The sequence below is a fragment of the Echinops telfairi genome, unplaced genomic scaffold, assembly GCF_000313985.2.
Source record: "Echinops telfairi isolate 266 unplaced genomic scaffold, ASM31398v2 ScPeMD7_7468;HRSCAF=8506_0, whole genome shotgun sequence".
NCBI classification, from domain to species: Eukaryota; Metazoa; Chordata; class Mammalia; order Afrosoricida; family Tenrecidae; genus Echinops; species Echinops telfairi.
The window spans coordinates 30,454,462-30,481,899 of record NW_022111369.1 but is presented as its reverse complement, the minus strand read 5'-3'; the positions used below and the strand labels follow the sequence as shown (position 1 = coordinate 30,481,899).

At 42.7% G+C, this 27,438-nt stretch overlaps 1 protein-coding gene across 1 annotated transcript; it reads left to right on the top strand.

Moving 5' to 3' along the window:
• Window positions 1-1,846: 1,846 nt before the first annotated feature.
• MEPE (matrix extracellular phosphoglycoprotein) lies at window positions 1,847-20,659 on the top strand. The gene is made up of 5 exons (XM_004703422.2): window positions 1,847-1,931; window positions 3,623-3,689; window positions 7,975-8,028; window positions 9,714-9,806; window positions 18,644-20,659. Exons 2-5 carry the CDS (start codon window positions 3,636-3,638, stop codon window positions 20,063-20,065), a joined length of 1,623 nt encoding a protein of 540 aa, XP_004703479.1. The 5' UTR covers window positions 1,847-1,931; window positions 3,623-3,635; the 3' UTR covers window positions 20,066-20,659.
• Window positions 20,660-27,438: the final 6,779 nt, after the last annotated feature.

Genomic DNA, 27,438 nt, shown 5'->3' with positions numbered 1-27,438 from the left:
ACCTTTTAACAACATTGACCTTCTAAACTTTCTGCATACAAGGATTTTTCAAAATGTCTTCCACATATAATTGTGACTCGTGTATTCAGGTCTGATCATTATGCTCAAAATCTTCAAAGGCGTTCCTTCCACTAAGAGTCAACCCAAGAAACAAACCCACTTTCAGTTGAGTCAGTTCCAACTTGTGGTGTCTCATGTGTTATGAGTACAACAGAACACAGGGACTCGTTAGCTATAATCTTTAAAAAATATTTTTATATTTTGAATGATTTATTGACATATACTTCACATATCATGTAATTGAACAGTTTAAACATATTATAGTTGTGCAGACATCACCACAATTTTAGAACATTTTCTTCATTCTTTTTTTTTTTAAGTTTAAGAAGTCATTTTACTGGGGGCTCTTACAGCTCTTATAAGAATCCATACATCCCTTGTGTCTAGCACATTTGTACATAGGTTGCCAACATCCTTCATTTTCTTCACTCTTGTACTCATTATTATCAGCTCTACCCTGTACCCCCAACCTCCTCCGCCATCACTCTAAGAAACTACTAATCCAGTTACTGTCTTTATAAATGTACCTATCCTGGATTTCATAAAAAGGAAAATATATGAAACAAAAGCAAAACACCAGTAACAAAATAAAAGCAGAAAACTCTTGATCAAAAAGAAGAAAATATTAAAGACTAGAACAAATTTAAAATGAGTCAAAAGGGATATCAAATGAGATAAGGTGTCAAATTGTAATCTAACTATGCCTGAAATAACTCACTCTCCAATGCCCTCTGTCTGATAACGCAGACCCTTGGTCCATGGTCAGAGGCGTTCACCTAGGCTTCATTGATGTGGCAAACTTGCAAATGAATTTTGGGCTTCCACTGTCACGCACAGTCTTCTGCAAACCAGGTGCCCAGAATGGCGCTCGAATACAGTTCCCTCCACAGAGCTCCGCGTCTTCCTTTTTTGGTGCTGGCTGATGGGTGCAGACCACTAACTTCTTGATGAGCAGTCCCTGCAAACCATTGATGCCACCCAGGGACCTTGCTGAGACCTTGAGGAGCTTAAGTAATGCCATCTAGTCCCTTTCGGGGCTCATTTCCTACTACTCTCCCCTTTATTCTGTGCCCCTAGGCAAACTGGCCTCCTGGCTGTCCTGAAACAACCAGCAGCCTGTATTTCAGGCGCTCTGCTCCCCCCTCCCTTTGCCTATGGCACTCTTTCCCTCATCATCCCTGTGGCTTCAGGTCGTTATTCCAAAGTCACCTTGGACACTCTACCTGAACTTCCCTTCCAGTGTCCCTGTGCCCCCAACAGTCTTACTCTCTTCCTTGCAATACCTTTTCTTCTTAGCATCTATCATTATCTAACATTTGTGTTTTTAGTGTTTATCTTCTTTTTTGTCTGGCTATCCCACTGGCTTTTAAATTTAAGAAGGCAGGAATCTGTTTGTCTTTCCCTTTCTATTTTGTTTGCCATTGCTTCCCCAGTACCTGCGCACAGTAGGCACGCAATTCATCTTTGTGAAACGTCGCTGAATTTCATTCAGAGAAAATTATAAACTTTCTACATTGTGAAAATGGCTTCTATTCATAAATTTACTAGTATATTCAGTCAGACCTGATTAATAGTTCTGGAATTCTAATTATCTGACAACATGACGTGCGAGCAGAGGTATTTATATTTTCTGTTTATCCCACTTGCTGGAACATTTGATAACAGCTTTCTACCACAAAACATTTTTAGATTAAAATGACTTGGCTCCCGCTGGTTATCTGTGGCTTCTGGTAACAAATTGTTTGCTGATGCTCAGAGCTGATGCTGATTGGCCATGGGGAACTCTAACAAACTTTAAATGTCTGCAAAATACCCTAAGACTCATACTTCTGAAGGTAGCCTGAAGGTAGTCTGAAGGTCAACGAGCCCAGGTAATGTGACTCTTTCGATGCTCCTCGTAGTACCTATCTTTATAACATCATTGACATTGCCAAGATATTTGCTATTTTCTAGAGATACTAGCATTCTTGTTTTTTAAAAAAGAATATTGGGATGTTCTATTGTGAGCAAACTGTGTACTACCGAAGGCTGTGTTTTATAAGCCTCAGAAGTGTGTGATTAAGCTATAGAAATCATCATTTGAAACTGATGGTTTGGTAACAACTCTCCTTTTCTTTGACATCAGCACTGTCCAGCTCCCACAGCCCAGCTTCTCTATTTTCACTCTGTCCTTATACATACTAACTAGAAGACACAGGATTTGACCACAGTCAGACTTTAAAATCTCATCTGTCCTGGTCTATAAAATGCTTGGAAGGTTAAATTATAGCTAGAATTATTAAATATGCCCTTTAGATTATTCTAACCTAAAAGATAATCAATGATTTTAGAATATTCAAAAGACTATTTAAAAGATTTAGAATATTAGAAAATTGTATTTGTTTCCCCAAATAGGTCTTTTTCATCTTAAAATGTTTAAAGACACTGTAAGCATTCTTAATGCTTAAGATATTTTTCCCAGGAAAAATTGTCCCTTTCCCAAATCATCTACAAAAGTGGGGTAATTTAAATTTTTTTTTTCAGTTGTTGTGTTTGTATGGCAGTTAGTGGAATACTTTATCAACACCACAAATCAGCCAAGATTTCATTGACGTTGTTCTTCTTTTTAATACAATGGCTACTTACCTTACGAGAGCCCTACAGCCTATTTGTGAATTTACCAAGAATAGACATGAGCCTTCATGCAAAATCAAATGTGTTTCAAACATTATTTTGTTGAATTATAAATGATAAAATATGATTTACTTTAAAATCAACTGCCAGTAGGTTTCTCTGTAGTAAAATAAAAGATTGGAAACTTAGTCATGATAGTGCAAGGTCTTGATCAAGAACACTGACTCCATAGCTCTATTGCCTAAGTGCTAATCCTGGTTTAGCTGCTTAATACTAATGAGATAAAGAGGAAGTTATCCAACCTTCTGTGCTTATTTCCAAATGTAGAAAAATAAGCTTTGTAATACAACCTCATAGGATTGTTGTGAGATTCAAATAATGGAATATGCATGCATTCAAAAAACAGTATTTAGCTTATTTAAGTATTCAATGAATGTTAGCTATTATTGTAAATATTGCATAATCATTTTACTTTGCAGTCCATGAATAACTAATGATTCATATATTAATAAATCTGATGACATGCGCTGGTGTACCAGCCTGGAGCTGACAAATTTCCTTCCCCAGAGTGTTGCCTGCCACTCAGACAGATTGGTTTTAAGAGTCTGTGGTGATTCTTTATTGACATTATGTATTATACAAGTAATTAAACAATCACTTTCTGAAAATAAGTAGAGAAAGTTGGAAACAGCAATGACCAACTGACGTCATTGTTTTAATGACATTGAACTTTTTTTTTTCCACATTGAGATAACTAAATCTGTGAAAGCTCTTAGATTACAGGAGCTGCCCTTGGGTTTAAATAAATATAAATTATGCATAGGCTTTTTATTTTAAAAAAAGGAAATGAACTACTGGTAGGAAAGATGTTTATTATACTTTTGTGCTTTATTGCTGCTGTTTACAATTGATGTTGCTCCAGGGTAAACTACTATTGTCTTTTTTCCAGAGATTCTCAAAAGATGCAGATGATCTGTCTGGGAATGCTCCTTTTCAGCCTGGCCCGGGCAGCACCAGTAAGCATGTATAAGTTCACTTACGCATCATCTAACCTCCTGTTCTCACTTTCTTTTAACTAATGTTAAGTTAGAAGCATTTTTATCTAGTTTAAAACCCACGCCCAAGTAAATAGAAAGCACTCCACACTTAACCCTAATGCCTGCCATAAAGGAGGTTTCTAATGACCATTTGCTGAATTAAGAGATACCTCCTATAGTACCTTTGAAGCAACAGAAGATTAGATATCATTGAGAAAACCAGAGGACAAGGGTTTCAAATATACTGACAACAATGACTAATATTCACAGGCTTGTGTTGTAACATATCAAGAGAATATATCCATATATTCTTATATAAATATTAAGGAGTTGAATTGAATAAAGGCTAAACAACTAGATTTTGTAAATACATGGCAAGACATAGAGCAGAGATGTTTTCTGTAATTCGTGCAACATTCCAATACTGCAGGATCTTGTTCATGATTTTTCCGTCATCAGCAAAGCCAAAGATGAGAAGAATGTTTCCTAAGCGTAACCGAAATAAAACTCCTATTTCCTCTTGACTCTTTTTCCTCTCTGACTCATGCAGAAGAGTGCTCAGGATGTGCCCAAATTATCTTGTGAAAACGCTGAGCATTACAGATCTTTTCTGCAATGCAGACATGGGGCTAATTAGATCGAGCCTGAAAAGCATCCTAACTTCTCACAGTAACCCTTTCAGTTGACAAACCGTGCAAGCAACTCATCTTTCTATTTCAAGACGTTCTTAAATATAGGGCCTGAGTGAGTGGGTGACTGGTTGGGTAGCAGGCTGCAAAGGCTGAGGGCAGTGGAAGTGGGGGAAGGTGTCTCTGGATGTTCTCACAATCCCGTGAGGGCTCCTCTGCTTCCAGCGCCTAACTTCCGGCCAAACGCAGGCGAGGCCCGGCTGAGGCATGCTGGAAAGGCAGACGGGGCTGACCCCGCCCAGTCCAACTAGTCTGGATGGGTTTATTTCGAGCATCATTTCCCAAAGGAGCAGCTGGAGTGGTGTCCTCTGACCATCTTCCAGTAAATGTGTTATGTCAACGTGGAGTCCTTGACCGCTGGCCAAAAGAGGGTGTCAGCAATTCTCCCCAGAGGGAGACAATGCCATCTCAATTACAGACGTACATTCAAGCAAGAGAAAATGGCCAAGTGGGATGTGGGGAGAACGGAGAGATGAATATTTCAAATGAAAGAGACTGAGCAAAGACATGGAGACAACATTTGGAACTGTGAATGGCTGGTACTGTTTTTCAGACACCAGGGGTCTAAATTCCTCAATAATGATTGGTGGCATTAGAAATTAGCAAATAATGAGCCACTTATATATGTCTGGGAATTTTAATCCAACATGAAAGCAATTTAACATAGGAGAAAATAAAAGCTTATTACTGAGCCATGCAATCAATGGATAAGGACCAATGTGCAATTTGCTCAAAAGGACTTTATTTTAAGATGTAATCAATTATGAACTAACTACACTATGGTATTGAGATATTCTGTTATATATATCATTAAGTATATTTTAATACATATATGTGTTACACACACAATGGGACTTCAAAGAGGAATGGAACTCAAAGGTGGTGGAGCTTTTCCATGAAAGTTTTGAAGCCCCTTTCATGTGTGTTCTGTAGGAAGATACCTAATACCACCGCTGTTTCTTTCTTCATATCTACCCATTTCCTTCTAAAGTTTTTATATTCCCATATGCCTGTTGTTAGAAATATTTTGATTGCTTCCATACTTGACAGTATATATACAGTGCTCTGATTTATATGCACAAGACCTTAAACTAGAGTTAGCATAAGTAAGAAACACAATACAGAATGAAATGATAAAACATAGCTCGAAGGTACGTAACATAAACTACAGGGACATTTCCTTTTATTACTAAATAGGCTTTTGTTTCTTCATATATCAGGCCACTTTAATAATTTACCATTTTAATCCTAGAAGGACAAAACTGAAGATTCAGGCTAAGTATCTTTTCTACTTGTATTCCTACCACCAGTTTGGCTGGGTTTCTTCTGGCGCCGTCTCACAGGGTGCATTCTGGGAGTCAAATGAGAGTGTGCACTCAAAAGCAGTGTACCAACTGGCGAGGGTGACACCTACCTAAAGTGGCATTGTTAAGCAAGTCTCTCCAGAGGGAGAGGGTCTTGGGGACCAGTCAGGGAGACACTTTGACTGAATTTTGAGTTTCTATTTTTAATATACTCTCACCAGTCGCAATCCAGTTAGGAGAGCAGAGCCATGGCAGTATAAAGATGTGGGGAGAGCGGTGATTTAGAGACAGTGTGTCGGACAGAGGACAAAGCAAGGGTTTGAGGCAAGTCAAAGACTTGTGACAGGCAATTACTACCACCCTTAGGGCTGGAAGACCAAGGAGAGAAGTGGGTGCTCTCAGTGCTCTGGATAGGGAGCTGCCGCTGGAAATAGGACCACAAAGGAGTTGCATCCAATTATGAGGGGTGCAGCTTCGAAGAGAAGAAAGAAGGGCTTGCCTTTCTCCTCTGGCCCCCATTCTCGGGCTTGAGCTCCCATCAGCCAATCACAGACCTGTTAGATGGCTAGTAAAGGCACTTGGGGAATGTCATTTGTAAAGTCAGTACAGAGCGAGCAGAAACACAGGAAGGGGCCTTCACAACAAGCAGGGTAGGACTAATAGCTTACTGCAAGAACAATCTCTCTGGATAAGCCAAGTACAGAACATTTAAGTTTATTTAGGAAGACTGTCTAGGTAGATAAGGCAGGCTTTATACTGTTTGCTTCGTTGTTCAATCTTTCCCTGGAGAGTTTCCCTCTCTTAGCTAGCTATACCGCCGGTATCAATGCTTCCACGGTAACAAGCGCGTTCAAGCACGACCCAGTTGTAACCATTGGCTGCCCTTGCCACATCTGATAGCAAAGAGGTTAAAAATGAAATAGAGAACAAAAGTCCTGAGAATAAATCAAGCTGTTGTCTCTCTCCCTTCCAGAGCAATCTTGCACCTAAGCCTTCTCTATCTTCCCCAGCGAGACCCAAACTTAAGTCTGCAGGTTGGAAAAGCTACCCGATTTTATTTTGTTGCTGTTGTAGTCTGGGGCCTATTTCCACTTGATAGCTATGCCTCATCCCCAAGCACATTCAATAAAAGTTAACATTTTTATATCAAACCAAGAGAAAGCACGTATCCAAGTTAGCTTTCCACCTGCATTTTTCTCCAGCTTGAAGGAAATATTGGACTAGGCACGTGAAGACAATCAAGTCCAGTCTCTAGGTGCAGTCCTCCCCCGACGTGCAGGACTATGGTTTTATTCTTACTGGGTCATTGAGCATCATCACCTGATCCAAGACAGCAATTACTACATTTCTATAATCAGCCTACCCTCCAGCTGTCCCTTTGTCATACTGAGGCAGCGTGCATGTTGCAGTGATGCTGACAAACAGGCCACTAGTTTTCCAAAGACCACCAAGGTCACTCATGGTGGGCAGATGTCTGGGGAGCTCGCGGACTGAAACAGTTGAGGAAGAAATGCTTAAGACCTGCTTCCAACAGTCAGCCAATGAGACCTCTTTGTCATAACACAATATTGCCAGGTTTGGTGCTCCAAAGGTGAGCCCCCAAGGTTAGAAGACAGTACACAGCGGATGAAATTGTGGACGGAAGCTTGCCAACAAGGATGGGGCTGCCGCAGACCGAGCAACAAATCGCTGAGAGCATACCAGACCGCCATGAGTCAGGGGCAACTGCACTGCAACTAGCAAATCTCACTGAACTCGGATTTCATTTCCTGGGTATTGAGCACGCCCCCCTCAATCTGCCAGTGTTAGCTTCTTGTTCTGTGAATGCCAACAACCTTTGAGCTCGATGATCCAGAGTGCATTTCTTCCCTCCCATCCCCAAATCTTACACCCTCCCCAACTCTCCCTGCCATTACCAAAGAGTCATATAGCTCAGTTTTCCCCAGCAGCTCAATGGGAGAAGATATAGCCTTCTGTTTCCAGAAAGATGTCCGCCTTGGGAATTCTACTCTGTCATATAGGGTTGCTAAGAGCGTGGCATCCAGGGCATAGCAGTAGGTTGAAGGGGAGGGGAGCGAGCTGGCGCCCTCTCTCGTGTCATCCTGAAAGAGACACTGCTGTGATAGGTGCAGCCCGCTTCTTTTGGACAGGATGATTTTCCACATTTAATAACGCAACCTAGACACAAAAATAAATGAGATCGCTGTTGTTTGAAGGAATGAAAGAGTCTATGTTCCAATTAGTGAAGTTTTATTTCTTGCTTTCTTTCAGACCTTTCAACCACAGTCTGAGAAAACTAAGCAAGGCTGTGTGGAAGAAGAGAAGGTAAACAGAATAGTTCTTCACAAATAAATCTATTTCAGCTCTGAAAAGAAAAAAGAAAGTCAATATGAGAAAGATTTACCTCTGAACATATCCCTGGGTATTTAAAGTGGAACTGAAAAATCATACAGTTAAGAAGTTTATTTTTAAAAGTTTTTATTGGCATAGAATTCATGTATCATATAACTCAAGGAGTCCTGGAAGCATAGTAGTTACTACCAGCGACGGTGGCCTGCTAACCCCAGGTCAGCAGCTCGAAATGACCAGCTGCCCTGTGCGAGGAAGGTGGGGTTTTTTACTTCCTTGAAGAGCTACAGTCTTGAACACTCACAGGGACAGTTCTACCCGGTCCTATAACGTTGACCAGTTGGTATCAACTCGATGGCGATGAGATTGGGATCATACAATTCAATAGTTCAGTCGTAAATCATCACCCAGTTAATTTTAGAACAAAATGCAGCACAATATTTGCAATTCCTAGTTCATCAGGTATTTCGCACAAGGCGTGATCGAAAAGTTGGAAACATTCTGAATTTTGTGACTCTTCCATTTGATCGCCTCCTTCGAGGGACCCCATGGTTTGCTCTACAATTTTCAGTGAGCAAGAATTCTGGAATATTATCACCAGCAAACCCTGTGTTCGCACGTGTGCACGCGGGAACAAAGGGGCGAATGAGCGAGCAGCAAAGAGAGCACGGCTGGCAGATCTTCATGGGAATCCTGTTAGCTTGGGGTTTGTTTCCGGGAGGCCGCCAGAAAGTGCGGACAAGTATCCTGGGCTTTCCATCGTCACAAATTGCAGCTTCCTTGTGCCTCCCCTGACCTCTCCTGGCAATCTCGGAAAAGTTGGTTTTAAGAACTAGCAATCTTGTGTTCTCTGTCTCAGCTGAAAATTACAACGGTAAAAAAAAAAAATCGCTGAATTTCCATATTCGTGCTATTAGGTTTCCCCCTTTGGCAACAGGCATGCACACCGGCTTCTTGTACACCCCGCCCCTGCTCTGAAAACACTGCCATTCCCTGCATATCCACTGAAATTGGTAGGAGAGCGATGGACCCTGGGAAGGAAAGCAGGTGACAGTCACCCTTAGGAGATACAGGTTGTGCCTTTATAAGGGGCCCCAGTAGGGTCGTGATTATGCGTTGAGCTGCAATCCTAAAGGCCGTCAGTTTGAAGCCACTGGGCGCTTTGTGGGAGAAAGCCACCGGGTAGTGCTCTCCTGGCCGGCCCTGTAGGGCTGCTATGATTCAGCATCGACTCTGGCAGCGTCTGTTATGTTTTGGTTCGTTCTTGAGAAAGGAGAGAGGAGTCTCTGGGTGGTACAAATGGTTTACATGCTGGACTGCTAACTAAAAGCCTGCAGGTCCATGTCCACCCAGAGGCACCTTGGAAGAAAGGCCTGGCAGTCTACTTCGGAAAGATCGTAGCCATTGACAAACCTCGGGGTCACAGTTCGACTCTGGCGCTCCTGGGTTGCTTGGAGTTTGCAATTGCACAACAGGGAGAAAGGAGAGGCCTGGGAGATAGAGGCCATCTTTGGAGCTAGCTAATATACGCCCTCCTGTGGCTATAAGCAGTACTACCATTAGTTCCAAGCAGCATTGGGCTTTACCCCAGTTTTCTGTATCCTGTGCAGTCAAAAAGAAACGCAGAAAACCCATTTTAATAACATGTTGTGTTTTTGCAGATAACGTACAAAGGCCACCATGAGAAACATGGATATTATGTTTTAAAGTGTGTGTACAGATCCCCTCGAAGGAAAACTCAAACTGACATAAAGGTAAGCTGAGGCTCTCTTGAGTGTTGATTCTCATCAGAAGCCAAAGGCCCCACTTTTCCTGGGCGGGGGTGGGGGGAGGGGGGAGATGGTAGAGGAGACAGCATTTACTTTTGCTTGCCATAGGGGTTCCCCTAGTGTCTTCATCCCTTTTTCTCCAGCTCCCCACTTTGTCAGGTCTCCTCTACAACCCTCAATGTTCCAGAGGGTTCCTGGCCCCTCCCCCAGCCCCAGGCCCCATGGGGCTGTGCTCAGGTATTGCTGCTGCAGGTGTGCCACCTGGTTACCCCTGGTTGGCCTGTCACTGCTCTGAGTTATGCCTCCTCTTTTATGGGAAGTCTTTGTACACATGTCTTCCCAACACTGGTCCTGGGAAAGCCAAGAGGAGAGAGCGCTTTGACCCAGAGGGTGAAATGCCTTTGTGCCTCTTAAAGATGAACCAGGATGGCTCCGAAGAGGAAGGCCCTTGTCCCTGGGTGACAGTAACCCTTTTCATGCGGGTCCCTTCTTGCGCATTGATTGGCCAAATAGCTGGAACGCCACTTAAAATGCCACCAGCAAAGAGACCATTTTCTTGACCAAATCTGGCTTTGTCTCCCATGGAGGCAGCGTTTTCCACTCACGGTGCATTTTCTTCTATGTGATATTCTTTACAGGGCTGCATCTAATTACATGACGTTAAAATGTACACGCCTTAGGCAGGTCGATGAGGGGACTTCAGAAAGCTTGTAGAAATTTCCCAGTATCTTTTATTTGGTTTTCCCCCCACAAATTTTCAAGCCACCCCTCTCCTCCCCCCCAACCACCCATAGTATGTTTAGCTCCTCTTGTAGTGCAAGGTACTAAGGCAGATCAAATGAACGAAAAAGCCTAATTGGGAAATAATATATTTACAAAAATGATTATAATGCAAAATACATAAAATGCTTTCGAGTGGTGCAAAAACAAAACAACAACAGGGAAAAAGATAATTTTAGGGGCTTAAAGTAACCAGACATGACTTTCCAGCCTGGTGTTCAGGGGAAGGTACATGATGAAAATGCTTGGAGAATAGCTCGGGTTCGATGAACTAGGAGTGCCGGGAGGCCATTCCATAGGAAAAGTCAAGCCAGAGCTGCGGTGGGGAAATAGAAAAATAGACAAGGGAACAGTCATCGATCTCTGGTACATCTCACTACCATCTAGTTGATTCTGATAATAGCAACTCTATAGGACAGAGTAGAACTGCCCCCGTGGGGTTCTGAGACTGTAATCTTTCCTGGACTAGGAAACTTCATTTTTCTTTCCCGGGTCAGCGGGTGGTTTCAAGCTGCTGACCTTGTTGTTAACAGCAAACACACAGCCCACTAAGCCACCAGGGCTCCTAACTGGCACATAGCCCACCTTATAGTCAGTGAAAGGCAGCCTGCATGGCAGCCTGGGTGACAAAGTAACCTGCTAACCACAAGGCCAGTGGTTTGAACCTATCGGTGGCTCTGCAGGAGAAAGATGGGGCTGTCTACTGTAAAACTTTCAGAAGTCTTGGAAAACCACAAGAGCAATTCTACTCTGCCCTGAGGGAATTGTGTTGGAATTGACTTGATGGCAATGGGTTTGGTTTGTTTGGGGTTTGGGTTTTATAGTCAACAAAACAGGAAAGACTTTAATATATTTGTCCAAATGCAAAAATAACCAACCATTACATACAACAGTCTAAAAGATGTTTCATCTTTCTTTTATAAAACAACTTTATTCAGTCTTTTCAGACAAAAAAAAGGCTCCAGGAATTGATAGGATAACAATTCAAATGTTTCAACAAGCTGATAAAGCCCTGGAAGCACTTAGTTGTCTGTGCCACGACATTTGGAAGACAGATTGGGACAGATTGGAAGAGATCCATAATTGTATCCACTCCAAAGAAAAGTAATCCCACTGAACGCTCAAACTACGGAACAATATCATGGATAACGCACTCCAGGACATTTTTGCTAGAGATCACCCCGCACGGTTTCAGCAGTACAGTTTCAGAGAGCTGTCAGGGATTCAGGCCTGATTCAGAAGAAGCCATTGAATGGCAGATTGATCTTGGCCCAAAGCAGAGAATACCAGAAGGATATTTACTTGCGTTTCATTGGCTGTGCCAAGGCATTCACCTGTGCGGACCATCACAAACTGTGGATATGCTTGAGAAGAATGGGACTTCCAGAACACTTCATTGTGCTCCTGCAGAACTTGTACACGGATCAAGACGCAGTTGTGTGGATGGAACAAGGGATTGGTGCATGGTTTAAAGTGAGGAAAAGGGAGTAAGAGGATTGTATTCTCTCGTTATACTTATTCACTTTGTATGCTGCACAAATAATCAGAAAAGCTGGTATATATGAAGAATAAGGTGTCCTCAGGATTGGAGGAAGGCTTACTAACAACGTGTGATACACAGAGAACACTACCTTACTCGCTGAAAGTGAGGAGGACTTGAAGCACTTGCTGATAAGGATCAAGGATTGTGCCCTTCAGTGTGGATTACAATTCAGTGGAAAGAAGACCAAATATCTCAGAACTGAACTAATAAGCAATTTCAGGATAAAGGGAGAAAAGGTTGAAGCTGTTAAGGACTTCATCTTGCTTGGATGCACAATCAGTGTTCATGGAAGCAGTGGTCAAGAGATCAAAAGATGTGTTGCTTTGGATAAATCTGCTGCACAAGCCCTCTTTAGAGTTTTGCAAAGCAAAGATGTTACTTTGAGGACTCGTGTGTCCACCCCATGCCACAGGAGTTTCCATGGCCTCGTATGTGTGTGGAAGTTGGACACTGACTGAAGAAGACAGAAGAACTGATGCCTTGAAGTGTGGTGCTGGAGAAGCCTACTGAACGTACCATGGATCGCTGAAAGAATTAGCAAAGCTGTCATGTAAGAAATATGGTCAGAGTCCTCCTTAGAGGCAAGGATGGTGAGACTTCATCTTACATTCTTTGGCCATGTGGTCAGGAGACACCAGTTCCTGGAGAAGAGTATCATCCTTGGTGAAGTAGAGGGGCAACAAAAAACGAGGAAGGTCCTCAAGGAGATGGATTGACACCATAGCTGCAACAATGGACCCAGGCATGGGAACATTTGTGAGGATGGTGCAGGACCGGGCGGTGTTTCCTTTTGTGGTGTACATGATTGCTTGCTATGGATTGAAACGGACTCGATGGCCCATAACAACAACCGGTCTTTTCGTGGCATTTCCACACCCCAGTAAGTCATGTCATCATTGTTTCGTGTGCTGTCAAGTCCATTCCAATCAGTGACCTGATAAGACCAACTAGCATTGCCCTGTAGGGTTTCATAGGCTGACATCTCTACGGCAGCAAGTTGAAGGGCTTTCTTCCATGGATGGACCAGTGAATTGAAAGTGACAACTTCCCATTGACAGCTGGAGGAAAGTAGGAGCAGAAAAAATCAAAGAAAATATTCCACTTCAAGGCAGAGAGAAGGAAATATAAACAGTAAAAAAAAAAAAAAAAAAAACAACTTAGGAAAGAATTACTTTAATTTACTTATTTTCTAAAATACCAGTTTTACTTCCAGGGGATGCCTGAGTAATAGAGCATCCCAATAAAGCATTCCAACATTCAATGAGTTTAAATATAAGTTAAACGTTTAAAATATATAACACTATGAAGTAACTGACAATAAGTTTGCTTCCTAGAATTTTGTTTTCCTATTAGCAAAATCTTACCTCTTTTCAGATGACACCAACCAATATAAAAGATTAGTGAATCGTTATATCGTAACTCCCACAAATAAATCATCTTAAATTACATTTTAATATCCTACAAGTTAGCACGTTTGCAGGCTGCATAGTTGCCGACTTGACAAAAGGAGAGGGCACTCCCATAAATCATTTTATCTTGAGCATGAAGTGTAAATTGATTCAGCAATTTCCCGCTGCTCCCAACAGTTAATAAGGTATGTGTGTAAGGAACCATGGGGGTGTAGTGGTTCTGTGTTGGGTTGCTAACTGCAAGATCAGCAATTAAAAACTGGCAGCTGCTCCTTGAGAGAAAGATGGAGATTTCTATGCTCATAACCAGTGGACCTCGGAGGGGTAGTTCTTCTCTGCCCTACAGGGCCATCATGAGTCAGAATCGACTTGACGCAATGAGTGAGGATAAAAGCAGGTGCCATCTGAATGGAACAGGATTCTTACCTTGGGCAGAAAGAAAAGACAGAAAATCTAATCAAAATGCACTTTAGATAACCTAGTTTCAAAGCCACTAGCTTCCAGGACTGATGAGGAGAAGGGGCCATCCAGTAGGAGAGGGACCCAGGCTTAGCCCATCCACTTCAACTAAGGTTAGAGAGGAACAGAGATGAGGAGAACAGCGGTGTGTCCTGCACTGAAAGGAAAAGCATCAGCGTTATATTAGAAAGGAGTTAACATTCTGTTGGGAAAGAAACTATCATTTGATGAAGGGGTTATGCACTTCTGTGGGAAAGGACAGGAATGGTAGGGAGCTCTGGTCTCCTAACGGGTTACCCGTGAGGCTGCTCACCACGAGGCCAGTGATTCCTACTAGCCACTTCTCAGGAGAAAGCTGAGGCTTTCTGCTCCCATTCAAATGTGTCACCTCAGAAGCCTGCAGGAGCGGTTTACTCTGTCACTGTAAGTTGGAATCACCCCAATGGCCGTGCATGAGGTCATGTATATGAGTTACTAGGCAGTGCACACGGTTAAAATGCTTGGTTGCCAAGCAAAAGGTTGGAGATTCGAGTTTATCTGAAGTCATCTCAGAAAAAAAAAAAGCACGGCAATCTGTCTTAGAAAAGTCAGCCACTGGAAATCTTATATAGCAGAATTCTACTCTGACCCACAGGCCACTACAAGCCAGAGTTGATTTGATGGCGACTAATCCATCGTTTACACATGCACAGTACAATGCTCATTTCATGATCAGGGTCCTTGGTGGTGCGGTGGGTGAGGTATCGGGCTTCTCATCGCAGTCAGGAGTTGTAACACACCGGTTGCTGCTCCTTGGGAGAAAGCTAAGGCTTTCTGCCCCAGTGGGACTTCCAGTCTGGGAAACCCTCCCCACGGTCACTATGACCAGAATCAAAATGCTGGCAGTGGGTTTGCTTTGTTGGTTGGTGTTTTGTGAAAGATACTGTGGTAGAAGATTTACATTTATCATTTGACCAAACGAATTTTAAAAACTCTCAGTGGCGGGTTTCTTTTTCATTTATTTTACAGCTAAGAAAACAGACTCAGTGAAATCAAATAAGGCCACCAAGATCATATAGCACACCAGGAAGAGAATTGAGCAAGAAAGTCTAGCCCCTCAGTTCTTTCCAAGGGGCCCTGGGGGTGTAGTGGGTTACAAATTGGGCGAGACAGTGGTTCGGGGAGTCCTGGGATTTCGCATGGGCAGTGCTCTTCTGTAGGGTCACTGTGTGTTAAAACTGACTCAGTGGCAGTGAGTTTGGTATTCTTTACAAAGCACAACTATTTTTTCAATGAGCATTTGCTTGAGGAATCAAGAGAGACCCATTGGCAATTCCCGTCTGTTATTTCACTGGGATTATTATCTAGGATCTGAATTCTTTAGTATCCAAATTTCCCCAGATCCTGGTTTTTCTATCTCCTTTTTTCGATCTTTCCTACACACTTATGCCAAAAGTATGAGCCTCCAGCTGATTGTTCTTTTTCTGTCTACTGGGAGCTTCCATTTATGTTCGCCTCTTTAATGAACACATCAAAGACATTATCCACATGCACATCAGAATTTGGCAGGCTGAAGTGGTGGCCCCAAGACACAAGACAACACTCATCTGCATGACTATAGATCATGGCCAAGGCAAGGGAGCTTACCAGCCATGTGTTGTGTCCCACATCAGTGCCCAGGACCAATTTGGAGCCCCACAAGCAAAGGATTCACACAGTTGGGTGACTGATGGGTCTGACAGCAGTATCTTAACAGGAGCTAATGGCAAGTGCCAACCTGAACAAGAGAAGACATATGGGGAGTTTGGAAGAGAGCAAAACCATTCCAAATCTTGGAAAAGGACAGAGGAAATGACCTCAATAAATGTTGTCACTGAGAGATAGGAATGCTGGTTGCAAGAAAAGATTTAAAAAGGGAAGATTTGACAGAATAGTATTTTCAACCAGGGGCCCATTGACCATAGGTCAAGAAACCGTGGAAGTGATTTAAGGCTTTGAAAGAACTTATCTGGGTGATTCCTGAGAGGCCCCAAATTTCCATCTCTAACTTGATGTTATTTTTCCAGTCAGGTTCTCTCTTCCTTCCTCATTGGCATGACCAAGATGAAGGTCATTCTCTTGTCCTTCTCATTTTGGCAGGTTCATCTTTCAGTCCATTGTCATTACTAAGCCCCCTTCAAACCAACAGAGGGAGGTTGGAGGTTTTTCTTTTTCTCCTTCATTTGTAATTTTTTTCTTTTACCAACACCTAGTCTAAATATGTCTATCTCATTCCTGGACAATGTAACCATCTCCATCACTGTCCTTCTATTCCTGTCACTCTAAACCCCTGTTTTGGATTTGGTGAGTCTCTTGCATCATTTACTCATTGTTCTCTACAAGACAAGCCCCTAATGTTGTGTCCTGGCATGCCAAGTTGTACATGTTTCAGACACACTCTACATATGTGACAGTTCCGACTAGACATATCATCTCTGTCCCACTGCACTAATTACTCTTACAGGCTCCTACAATACTCTTACATGCTCATCAACTCTGCCGCTCAGTAAATAACCAGATTTGTACCACTCAGTTCAGTTTATTCTATGTCCTAGTCCCACAATAAATACTGCATACTCCTTATTATTCACTAGCTCAAAGGGTACTGGAGGGGTTTTGGTTTTTAATCGCCTTAAAAACCTGGGGGCAGGAGAAAGTATGATAGTTTCTTGTATTCCTCAATAGCTCCTGCCCATCAAATGAAGAAGAAGGCAGAAACTGACTTAAACTCAACTTGTTGAATTATTTAAACTTAATCTTGTTGGTGCCGTGGTTAAAAGGATCTGATGTTGATCAAAAGATTGGCAGTTCAGATCCACCAGCTCCTCCATGGGAGGAAAACATGGCAGTCTGCTCTGTATAGATTTATAAGCTTGAAAACCCCGTGAGGCAGCTCTTCTCTCTAAATGGGAGTTGACTACATGACAGTAGGTATTAGGGAGGTTTTCTTACAGATGGAGTACTGAGGGAGAACAAATGGTTAGCATAACTTACTAAAAGGTTGGAAATCTGAGTCCACCCGGAGATGCCGTGGAAGAGCAGCCTAGTGATTGACTTACAAAATCTTGGCCTTGGAACAACCCTTTGCAGTACAATCCGATGGTGACACACATCGTTCATTGAGCAATCCCTGGGGACATGGGTTCCCTATGAGATGCCATCAGATCGATAGAAATTGGTCTTTGCTTATGTTGCGAGTAGATTGCAGGTTGCCCTGGCATATGTAGCTCATCTACATTTCTTTTTGTAGAATCTGCTCACTCCTCTGTTGTGACTCCCTTCAGAAAGTTCCTGAGCAGACTCAGATATTTCAATCAGTAGCCTTCGCTGCCCAGAAAATTTGATGTTGGACAGTAAGTTTTCGCCCCTCCTCCTTCCTGACTACACTGTGATTGCCTCTTCATTACCACCCATGATGGAAAGGCGCAGCCTCAGAAGCAGGATCTTCAGTGCTCTCTCAACAAAATAGATCAAATATATATATATATATATATATATATATACACACACACATATATCACTTTCTTCATCCATGGTCATCCTTCCCTTCCATTTCCCCCATGCCCAGCACATTTATTATTTTAAAATTATGGCCTAGAGCAGTGGTTTTCAGTGTGGTAGAACACCAAGGATTCTGGGTGGCACAGCAACTGAGCACTCAATACCTAAAAAGTTAGCAGTTGGAATCCAACCAGGGACTCTTCTCTGTAAAGACTAAAACTTAATAAGGCTCTGAGGCAAGTCTACTGTGTCCCTCGGGTTGTGATGTGTCAAAAATTAGACTCCAAGGCAGCTGCAGCATCAACATCAGGTGGGAATTTGTTTGATATGCAAATTCTAGGGTCACAGACCATTAAATGAGCAGCTCTAGGAATTGAGTGAGTTTGTCAAGCCTTTCAGACAGTTTTGATGTGTGTTAAAATTGACAACAACTGATCGGAACTACTGATCTGGCTTATGATATGCCAAAAGGGCTTAAAAGAAAGTTATGAATAACTTTTGGACAACAACTGGGTTTGCCAAAAAATTCTGTTTTCGAATGCTAGAAAATACTAGATGGCCTCTACTTGTATGCCTCCTATTTTTTTACAAATGGGTAGGGAAAAAATGGAAATAAATTCTTCCTCTCAGCAAATGAATGTCACATGAGACCAGGACAAACACAATAAGAGAGAGCAACTAACAGTAACTCATTATTTTCAAGTTAAAGAAGACACTCTTTAATCACGCCCTCCTTCAAACTCAGTAACCAGTCTAATTTGAAAGACTTATTTCCAATTCTCTTTTAAAGGATTTCTCTACTCTGGACAGGTGCTTTTATTATCTTTATAATATCTTGGAAGTATTTCCTCTCTTCAAACATTTAATTAAGCTATCTACTCTTAAAATATTCTTAAATGGTTCCCTTCCACCTCTCCGGATTTTACCCGTGTATCTAGATCAGCTCACTCATCTTTCTCCAGGAAATCTTTGACCCTGTCAGGATGCTCCAACCAGTAAACCTGTGCACAATTCATAGGTTTTCATCATGCCCAGGCCTTGCTTTTATTATATTAACAAGAGTTGTTAAGCTTTAAATGTAACATAAAATAACTTTTGTTTTGGACTCTTAGCAGGAAGAATGGAGCAAAGACAGGACTGCCCTTCACCATCTGGGGACAAGAAGGAAACAAGAGTCACCTCTAGAAAAAAACAGTGCCCAGGAGAGAGAGAAATATGTGTCCCTTCTTGAAACCAATGGAAATCATCAAAGCCAAAAATCTCAAACTCTCTTTGCAAACAGAAAGACAGGGCACGAACACTACAGCGCGAATCACACAGAGGATGTCCACGCTGACCGCGCGGTGTCCCTTCGTGCTGCATCCACTCGGAAGAGTGGGCCGGAGAAGGTAGCTGCTGCTCTCCGTGAACGTGACCGAGAAACAGAGGGTGCGGCTCACCCTGGGAAGGACATGCCATGGTTCCCGGGGCCGGGGGCTGCCCTTGAACTCCCGCGGGAAAAAAACAAAGAGAAGAAACTCGGGGAAGCTCCACACACAATTCCCAGAGGTGTTCACAATGAAGAAGCCTCCCCCAAATATGAAAAGACTCTTCAAAGAGATGCCCAAGCCCCAAATGGTCCGGCCCAAGGGACAAACCCCCGTCACGTCCGAGGCGGCACTGACTTTCTACAGCAACTGACAAAAGTCAAAACTCTGCCCCGGGATTTTGAAGGCAGTGGTTACCCGCAGCTCCGACAGAGAGGAGACGACGATGTCGGCCCTTTCAGCGGGGATGGCCAGCCTTCTGAGGACATTCTTGGTCAAGGAGAAACGACGAGTCCTGACCCAGAAGGTCCGGACATTCAGACAGGTGAATCTGAGGCGACTCAGCCTGACAGAAGAGGGTCCCGTTATAACGAGAAAGGGGGGTCCAGTAGAGATGCCATTGGAAGTGGGGACCCCGCCGCCCCAGGGTCCACGGGCGCTGATGTGCGTCTGATGGAGGAGGGCGCCGATGACATCCTGGGCCAAACGGACCTGCAGGAACTCCCTGGACACCACGTGGACTCCGGCAGTCGGAATGCTCATCGAGGGGGAGTGGAGATGCTGTACCCCGGTACCCCCTCAAAGGGGAAGCGCAAAGAGAGCGGCAGGGAGGTGACGCAAAGCACAAAGGACAATGAGATTCCTAAAAATGGCAAAAGCGGCACGCGAAAAGGTGCGGGGCATTCCCATCGAAACCAAGTAACCTCGACGGAAGAACAAAAACCTCCTGGTAAAAGGAAAAGTCCGGGCCCTGCTCGTGGTAACGAAATAGGTTCCTACAAGAGTCCCGCTAGCGAAGAAAATAGAGTCGCACACAATGATGGGGGCAGAAGGCTTTATGCACCCCCTTGGCGAAACAATGCCGCTCGAGGAAAGGGTGTGTCGCGAGGCAACGGTTCCCGGGAACCCAGAAGACCCCACTCCAACAGAAGCCGTGACCGCAGGAGACAGGGGGATAGCAGTGAGCCATCTGAGAGTGACAGCTCCAGTTCCAGTGAAGGTGACTAGCGCCTACACTGCCTGCCATCGTGGAGGGAGTGGATCTCAGAGCACTGGAGAGCAGATCACGGGAGAGTAACCAAGACACTTTGTCACCTTGGGAGAATTCTTGGTATTTTTTCGGGCAATATCAAATGCCAAATTCTATTCAAAGGTATAACGAATATGCTTTTTTTTTTTAGGCAGAAAACATTTTAAGGATTTATGGATTAAGTACGATTTAAATAGGTATCATTTTAGTCAGCAAATGTCACAAATGCCTTGCAGTGTTGTTTACTCTGTAGTCATTAGCCAGAGTTGGTATATGATAATCTGTAATTAAATGAGCTATAGCAGTGGTTCTCAACCTGTGGGTCACCACCCTTTTGGGAGTCGACCATTTCTTTCACAGGGGATGCCTAAGACCATCAGAAAACACATCTAGCCGATGGTTTTAGGAACCGAGACACCGCTCCTCTCGGGTCGCCCACATGCAGATGCTGATGTGGGGAGAAAGAAGCTATTTTAACTTTCCCACTGATGCTACTTTTTACGCATACTGTCGCAAACTGGAACAATGTAGTTTACTGCTGTTATATTAAGACTGTTACCCATGCTACACCGTGCTTGAAGACAAAATTTCATTTATTTGTCATTAGAAATAAATATCTCACAATATATGACATATTGTTTTTGTGATTAATCACTATGCTTTAATTATGTTCAATTTGTAACAATGAAAATACATCCTACATATCATATAGTTACATGACAATTCATAACAGTAGCAAACTGACAGTTATGAGGTAGCAGTGAAAATAATTTTATGGTTGGGGCTGGCCATGACCTGAGGAACAGTATGAAAGGGCTCAGGCGTTAGGAAGGTGGAGAAGCACTGAACTATAGGACATCTGTTGTCTGTGGAGCATCATCCCAAAGGCAGCAAGGCTAGTTCTCTCTCCAGCCAACGCCATGCTTGTCAAGTTAGTGTAGCTAGACAACGCTTGTTAGCAGCCCCCAGTCGCATTCTGCTTTCCACGGAGAACCCTCTTGCTCCTGAAGACAGCATACTGCGGATCCTTTCATGCATTTTCCTCAGCTGCACATTGATAACTTCTTGTAAGGCAACATCTTATTTCCTGAAGTGAAGCCCCATGTTGTTACTTTTCTCCAATCTATCTCCTTCCAAAGAGGAGACTGGGATGCAGCAGGGGCCACAGGGAGAGAGTGCAAAGGAGAAACACAAAGACAAAGGCAAGACAATCACTGATTTTAGCAGATATTTTTCATCTGATGACGCCAAAGCATTGCAAACCTGCTTTCTCCCTTGTGCTTCTGCACAGCTACATGTCCAGCTATGGGGGGCCTAGGAACATGATTCTAGAAATTAGTAAAACGTTTGCTTGGAAGGGAGTCCGGGACTGTCCTTGAAGGCTTTTCTGATTTTTAAAAAATCATTTTATTGGGAACGCATACAACTCTTATCACAATCCATACATATATCAATTGTGTAAAGCACATTTGTACATTCATTGCCTTCATCATTCTCAAAACATTTGCTCTCCACTTAAGGCCCTGACATCAGCTCATTTTCCCCCTCCCTCCTGCTCCCCCTCCCTCATGAACCCTTGATAATTTATAAATTATTATTTTGTAATATCTTACACTGTCCAACATCTCTCTTCACCCACTTTTCTGTTGTCCGTCCCCCTGGGAGGGTGTTATATGTAGATCCTTGTAATTGGTTCCCCCTTTCCATCCCACCCTCCTGGCATCACCACTCTCACCACTGGTCCTGAAGGGATCATCCGCCCTGGATTCCCTGTGTTTCTAGTTCCTATCTGTACCAGTATACATCCTCTGATCTAGCCAGATTTGTAAGGTAGAATGGGGATCATGAAAGTGGGCGGGTGGTGGGGGGAGGAAGCATTTAGGAACTAAGGGAAAGTTGTATGTTTCATCGTTGCTACACTGCACTCTGACTGGCTCATCTCCTCCCCGCGACCCTTCTGTAAGGGGATGTCCAGTTGCCTACCGATGGGCTTTGGGTCCCCACTCCACACTCCTCCTCATTCACAAAGATGATTTTTTGTTCTTTGATACCTGATACCTGATCCCTTTGACACCTTGGGATCACACAGGTGGTGATTTTCTTTTTAGAGGAACTTATACATCTGTTATACCTTCTTTTCTCTTTTCTTACCTTCATCTTCTTGGCTTAAAATAAACATGATACCTGGAGCTGCAGTACCCATATTTTCACAGTAAGGAAAAGACAAAATAATAACAGATTCCGGCCTGCTTTATTTATTTAAGGCTCTTATAACAGACATGCCAAAAGTGAATGACAAACAGACATTTACTTGCTCACAGTTGAGGAGATTAAGAGGGTCCAAGTCCACTTACAGGGTGCTGACATAGGGCCAAGCTTTCTCTCTGTTGGCTCCAGGGGAAAGTTATTGTTTGGTTTTTGGTTTTGCTTCTACTTTTTGACGATACCTCTTACATTACATTATGTGCCTCTGTTACATGTCATGGCATCTACCATCTCCTATCTCTGCTTCCTTGTTTAATCTGCTCTTTATATATTTCAAAAGAGATTGATTTGAGAAAACTCTATATAAATCCATTAACATATTGAGGTATTATATCCACAGGACGAGGAGTTAGTACTTACAGCTCATATTGAGGGGCGGCTGGGAGGGCGGGGGTGGGGAACAACTCATTCTGTAACATAGCTTTCATAACATTGCTGAACCATCTGCATCAGTCTTCTGTCTCCATATCCTGTGGGGAAAAGAATTTCTTATTTGTTTACAACTGATCATTTTAAAATTTTTGCATCTGATTGAATTCCTAACATATACATACATCCTTATTCCTGATACTATTCTAATAGGAAGAGTCAAGAGAAAAAAGCACAGAGGCAGATCTACTCTGTCCTGTAGGGTCACTATGAACCATATTGATTCAGTGCAGTGAGGTCGAAGGGAAGAAGATAGGAGAGGCTAAGGCTAGAGGAAGAAAGCTAAGTAGTGTTCCTCTCTTCTCCTGACCATGGGAGTACCCAAAGAGCAGAAATTATGACTAGCATGCTCTGAAGACCCCCTAGACTAGACTGTTCAATAATATATGTTGCAGAAGTGAAAACACATCAAATGTAAACCCCCACCTAATTCATAATAATAAAAATATAATAAGTGACTTGTGTGAGTCTGGGTAGAATAGAGAAACAAAACCATGGACACACATATGAGTACAAGAAAGAGATTTATATACAACGGCAATTGAACATTGAGAAAACATCCCAGCCAAGTTCAGATCAGTCCATAAGTCCGACATTAGCCCATATGTCCGATACCCATCTATAAAGTCCTCTTCAGACTCATGAAACACATGCAATGATGCCAAATGTAGAAGATCACAGGCCGGTGGGTAGAAAGTCTTTGGATCCAGTGTCATTGGAAACATCTCAGCACTGGCAGGGGTCTCTGCATGGCTTCTCCAGCACCCAAGGCTGCATCTGGGTGGGTCCATGTGTCTTGTCAGCTGCTATGTCTCCCAGGGTGTGAGCAGAGAGTCTCCCACCTTCAAGGAGGAAATACCAGATTTCCCAGAATTAGCAGGAGCCACATTGGCTATGATCCAACTGACAGACTAGATTCCACCCCTTCACTCATAATCCTCTCAAATTGCCAATTATATAACTACCACATGACTACAAGCCAATATCAATATAACAATATGATGCTTTTAAAAAATCTAAATTCCTATATTCATTGTCATCGAGTCAATGCTAGCTCATAGCAATCCCCTGTGGGTTTCTGAGACGGTGACTGTTTACAGGCGCAGAAAGTCCAATGTCTCTCCAGTGGAGCTGATGGTGGTTTTGAACACCGAGCATGAGGATCACAGCCTAATGAGTAACCACTATCCTACCGGGGTTCCTAAATAGGAGGTAGATACAAGATGCTTTTTAAAAAAACAAAAGTGCAGCTATAAGATATGAAAGAAATCAGGTTTTCCATATATAAAGTAATAATCATAGTGACTAACATGCCGGGTTCTTGAGTAGTTATCACATGCCAGGTTCTGCTAAACCCTTTAATCGGCACCATTTCCCTATTACATGAGTAGCACTATTACTCATTTTACAAATAAGGAAATTAAAACACAGAACTGTAAGTAAATTGCCCTAGGTGCCCCAGTTAGTAAGCTAGAATTTGTACCTAGGTCATCTGGCCCCAAATTTTTTCCCTTAAATATTCACTATACGGCCACATGAGAGGGCTTCCAAAAGTTCATGGGAAAAGTCCTTTATCTTTTCATTCCATTTTTCCATGAAAGTTTTGAACCCTCCTCAAACATTACCTATATATTAATCATATATGAATATGTCTAGATAGATCTGCACACACACATAAATGCATAGAATGTATGTGTATATATGTATGTATATATGTGTATATATAAAACCATAAAAAACTCCTAAGTCCCCTACTTTCCAACTCCTATTGAGTTAGCAGCCTAATGCCTAGCCCACAGCACCACCAGGGCCAATTGTGTGTGTGTATGTACCCATTTGCATATATAAATATGGGTGAGTTTTTAATCTCTATACTGCATCTGTATCAGCATGTGTCTTTATGTAGCTATATAAGACCTGAAAACCTCTTAGGAGGATCTTCCTTGATTCAGTCACTATACTCGAGATTTAACAGAGATCAGATACAATAGAAAGACTTACCATCAAATCTATGCGATCATCAGAATTCCAGAATGACGTCATTGCACTTTGCTAGGGGTTCCCACATAGTACAGTTAATGTGCTCAGCAGCTAATTCAAAGCTTGGAGATTTGAGTTCCCCCAGGGAAAAAAATCTAGAAATGTACTTCCACACAAATTGGCTATTAAAAAAATACTATGGAGTTCAAGGAGCCCTGGCAGCGTCGTGGTTATGCGTTGGGTGGTTAACCTCAAGGTAAGAAGTTTGAAACCACCAGCCACTATTCAGGAGAAAGATGAGACTCTCTACTCCCATGAAGAGTGACAGTCTCAGAAACCCACAGGGCAGTTGTACCCCATCCTATAGGGTCGCTATGAGTCGGAACAGACATGACAGTGAGTTTGGTTTGGTTTATGTAATTCTAATCTTCAGACACACGTGGGATCACCATGATTTGGAATCAGCTCAACTGCAATTGGCTTAGTGCTTTGCTTAAAACAAAACAAAACAAAACAAAACAAAACCGAACAAAATTCCAGTAAAACAGAAACAAAAACTTTAGAAGTTAATGATGGAATCCAATTTTTAAAATGGGCACAAGACTTGACTAGACAATTTACCAAAGATGGCATACAAGCAGCCAACACATAAAGAAGCCTTTCTATACATTAGCAATAAGAGAAATACAAATTTAAACAACAATGAGATATCATCTCATACTGACACTTTTGGCAAAATTCCAAAAAAAGGAAAATAAAAAAAGCTGGACAGGATGTGGAGAGGATTGGAAGACTCTTCCATTGCTAGTGGGACTGTAGAATTCTACACCCACCCTGGATTTAAGGAAGTGTGCCACTTCCTTAAACAAATGCACATACAAGTATCTTCTGGTCCAGCAATCCCTCTACCAGATATATACCCTAAACTATGAGAAGTCCAGGGACAGGGGTGAGAACAGAGTGAGGGAAAAGATGGTGGGGGTGGGAGTGGACAAAAGACATGGAGGGTTCAGCAGGAAAAACAAACAAACAAAATCCTCCATATTCCTGACCCCTCAGATCGAAGTATTGATATGAGTGGCAGAAATGGAAGAAAAGCAGAACAGAAGTGGACTTGGAGTATTCAGTGACCTACAAGTTCATTTCAAACATGAGGGTAAAAAAGTTAACGAAGGAAAATACATCAGAATTTTTTTCAAAACCATTTTATTAGAAGCAAATCTAGGCATACCATTCCAGAGTTCAATCACATAAAGCAGTATTTGACAATTCCTTCCACAATCAGTTTCAAAACATTTTCTTCCTTCTTGAACCCCTTGATATCAGCTCCCCTTGCCCCCAGGCCACCCCCAACCTTCCCCATCACACCCTGAAGGAACCCTTGTTCTGATTGTTGTCTCCATGGGCTCATCAATTCTGGGTTCATGTTCTGGAAAATACATAGCGAAGATTCAAGACTACCCACAATGACAAAATCCATCAGAGATAAAACCCAATATGAAACAAAACAAATAGGCCCAGAAAATATTGAAAACCAGATCAGACCCAAAATGCGTCAGAAGCGGGAATCAAGTGACAAGGTTTTAACTGTAATCAAACAGAATTTTAAGTGATGGATAAATGAATTGAAAGCAGCCTGCTGCATATGTCCCTGGTTATGACCAACTTTTACATGTGAATGGCTTGCTCATGGGAAAAGTAAAATGTTGCCTTGGGGTCCTTACAGGTAGGACCTTCCAAATATCACCTGCCCTGGAGCAGCTGGTGGGCTGGGGCTGCTGACCTGGCACTTGACAGTCCAGGGTGTGGTCCACAGCACGGCCCGTGTTCCTACTGCAGATCGAATGAGATGAAAACTTTACAGCTGATCGTTTGTTTTCCCTTTGGACTAATTTTCAATTTATTCTAGATTTTATTGCTCTCTGCCTTCTTTCGGATTGAGGCTAGCCTGGGTTTTATGTTGCTGTGGTTGGGCTTGCTTGTTTCCTTTGTATTTCTTCATAGGAGACCCGGGACAGGCCACCGCACAGAACCAGTCAGTAGAGTCATCGTTTCTTAGAGCAGGACAAGGGAGGCTCGGCGAAAGTGGGGAACTCATCGTGGGGACAAGAAAGAGGACAATGTTCTAAAATTGCTTGTAGTGATCATTACACACATCTTTTTAACTAGATTTAAACCATCTAATCGTGCGTTATGTAAATTTTATGTCAATTAAACTGTTAAAGACGTATCCTCTGTCTTGAGGGTGTCTGCATGCTATCTAGGGGAGCAGGTATGCATTTCAGTTTTCTGATCAAATGTTTCCTCTCTTTGAGTGTTCGTGGACATTTTGCCTGTTTATTAAGTGACAACGTTCATATTTCCTTCATCCATTTAAGGGAAACTAGAAACTTTTAAGCATCCACCATGCATTGCTTACGGGATGTGGATGCAGAAAGGATCAACCACGAAGAACCATAGACCAGGATGACCATCTGCAGAATGACCAATAGTCAGCTGTTTCCCAAACTGGGACGAACATTCAGCTTCGTGAACTGCCTTTGACATTACTGCAGGAGTAGGCATAGTGTGCCACCTGGTGGCCAAGAGGAAAGACTGCCGCTACCAGTGCTGAGAACAGGCTCTGGGCTCTCCTCCTCCCTCCACTACTCTCTCCCACTCACACTCCCATGTTTCT

Coding starts and splice junctions, on each gene's coding strand:
- MEPE (XM_004703422.2), top strand. CDS start 3,636: ATGCAGATGATCTGTCTGGGAATGCTCCTTTTCAGCCTGGCCCGGGCA. Junction 8,029..9,713: donor GCTGTGTGGAAGAAGAGAAG/GTAAACAGAATA, acceptor GTGTTTTTGCAG/ATAACGTACAAAGGCCACCA. Junction 9,807..18,643: donor AAACTCAAACTGACATAAAG/GTAAGCTGAGGC, acceptor TTGGACTCTTAG/CAGGAAGAATGGAGCAAAGA.